Source organism: Petaurus breviceps, unplaced genomic scaffold (genome assembly GCF_028583685.1).
Source record: "Petaurus breviceps papuanus isolate PSGF00001 unplaced genomic scaffold, PetGlider_PUasm1.0 90747, whole genome shotgun sequence".
In the NCBI taxonomy this organism is placed as follows: Eukaryota; Metazoa; Chordata; class Mammalia; order Diprotodontia; family Petauridae; genus Petaurus; species Petaurus breviceps.
In genome coordinates, this window is record NW_027187334.1 from 23,595 (window position 1) to 25,400 (window position 1,806).

The 1,806-nt window shown below is 59.5% G+C and overlaps 1 protein-coding gene across 1 annotated transcript in view; it reads left to right on the forward strand.

The window, feature by feature from the left end:
- The window catches only part of LOC138145745 (uncharacterized), a 3,018-nt gene extending 2,015 nt beyond the window's left edge, over positions 1-1,003 (forward strand). Inside the window, 1 exon segment of the mRNA XM_069067375.1 lies at positions 339-1,003. Coding sequence (XP_068923476.1) covers positions 339-1,003 — 665 coding nt within the window.
- Positions 1,004-1,806: the final 803 nt, after the last annotated feature.

A 1,806-nucleotide genomic window follows, 5' to 3' on the forward strand; every position in this document is an offset into this window, starting at 1 on the left:
CAGTCTCAGTGACAAGCCCTCCGTGCTGAGCCCCAGTGCCCAGCCCCACCACCTATTCCCCATGCCCAGCACCCAGCCCCCAGTGCATAGTCCTCAGGGCCCATCCCCAGTGCCTAGACCAAAGCCCCACTATCCAGGCCCCAGTACCCAGCACCCAGCCCTAGTGCCCAGCACCCAGGCCCCAGGCCAAGTGGCCAGCTCACAGCCTCAGTGGCCAGCCCCAAGCCCCAGTACCTGGGTCCCAGTGGCCAGCACCTATCCTCAGTGCCCAGTCCCAGTCCCCAGGCACAGCCTCCAGGCCCCAGCCCCAGTACCCAGCCACCAGTCTTAATGCCCAGTCCCGGTGTCCAGCCCCATCACCCATTCCCCATGTCCAACACCAAAACACAGTGCCCAGCCCTCAGCGCCCAGCCCCAGGCCCCAGCTCCTAGCCCCAGTGCCCAGGCCCCCGTGCCAAGCCCTCAGTGCCCAGCCTCCAGTTTCCAGCCCCAGTGCCCAGCCCCCAACACCCAGCCACAGTGACCAGCCTCCAGTCTCAGTGCCCAGCTTCCAGCATCTATCCCCAGTGCCCAGCTCCAGTGCCCAGCCCCCAGTCCCAGTGCCCAGCCCTCAGCGCCCAGCCCCAGTGCCCAGGCCCACCGTCCATTCCCCATGCCGAGTACACAGCCCAGTGTCCAGGCCTCAGAAGGCAGCCCCAGGGCTCAGCCCCCATTGCCCAGCCCCAGTTCCCAGCCCACAGCCCCTGTACCCAGGCCCACGTGCCCAGCACTCAGCGCCCAGCCCCAGTGCTCAGCCTCCAGCACCCAGTCCCCAGTCCCAGTGCATAGCACCAAGCACCCAGTCCCAGTGTCTAGGTCCCAGCATCCAGGCCCCAGGCCCAGTGCCCAGCTCCCAGTGTCCAGGTCCAGTGCCAAGACTTCCGAGCTCAGCCCCTAGCACCCAGTCCCCAGCCCCAGTGCCTAGTGCCCAGCACCCATCCTCAGTGCCCGGCCCCCATGCCTAGCAACTACTACATAAATGACTTTAGATTGAACTTGCCATTTCCTGTCCCACAGGCCCACACTGTTCCTCTGCTCACCCTTTTCACTGATTTCAAACACTGCCTATGTTCCAAGAAGTCTTACTTGGCTTTCTCCAGCCACAACAAACTCTCCCTCTTCTACATGGAAACAAGAGGGATATTGAGATAGGGCTTGAAGGCTTACAAAGAACTTTACACACATTGTTTCATTTGATTCCCACAAGGATGTGATAGGGGTTCTTATTTCCATTTTATAGATGAAGAAACTGAGGATCTGAGAAGCTGACTTTCGCATGGTCACAGCTCTAGGTAATGTAAGAAGATTTCAGCCCCATGTCTCAAAGCCAATTGTAAACCTCAATACCATCCTTGTCGTCTGGCCCACTGACTGGACTGTACAGCCACAATGGCAGCACCTTCACATGGAGCAGGGCCCAGCACACACAGCTTCTCAGGGAATTTCGATAGGTATAGCTAAGGCTACTTTCTTCTGCCATCAGGGAAGCAAAGGAGCAAAAAGGGAGAGAGCACTGGGGATCACAGCAGAAACACAGCCGCAGGGAGTCCCCTGGCTCCTCTGGGGAGCATTCCAGGCCCACTTGGCCGCAGGAGCCAGGCAGAGGAGATCCAGGAGCTAAACATGAAGTGTCCAAGGCACGTGAGCTGGCTCAGGAGAAAGCAATGGCTTGGGATTCAGAAGCTGGCCTTTGAATCAGAACTCTGCCACCACCTGGCTGTCTGACTGCGGGCCTGGAACGGGAGAGGTCTGGATCAGACAGACTCTC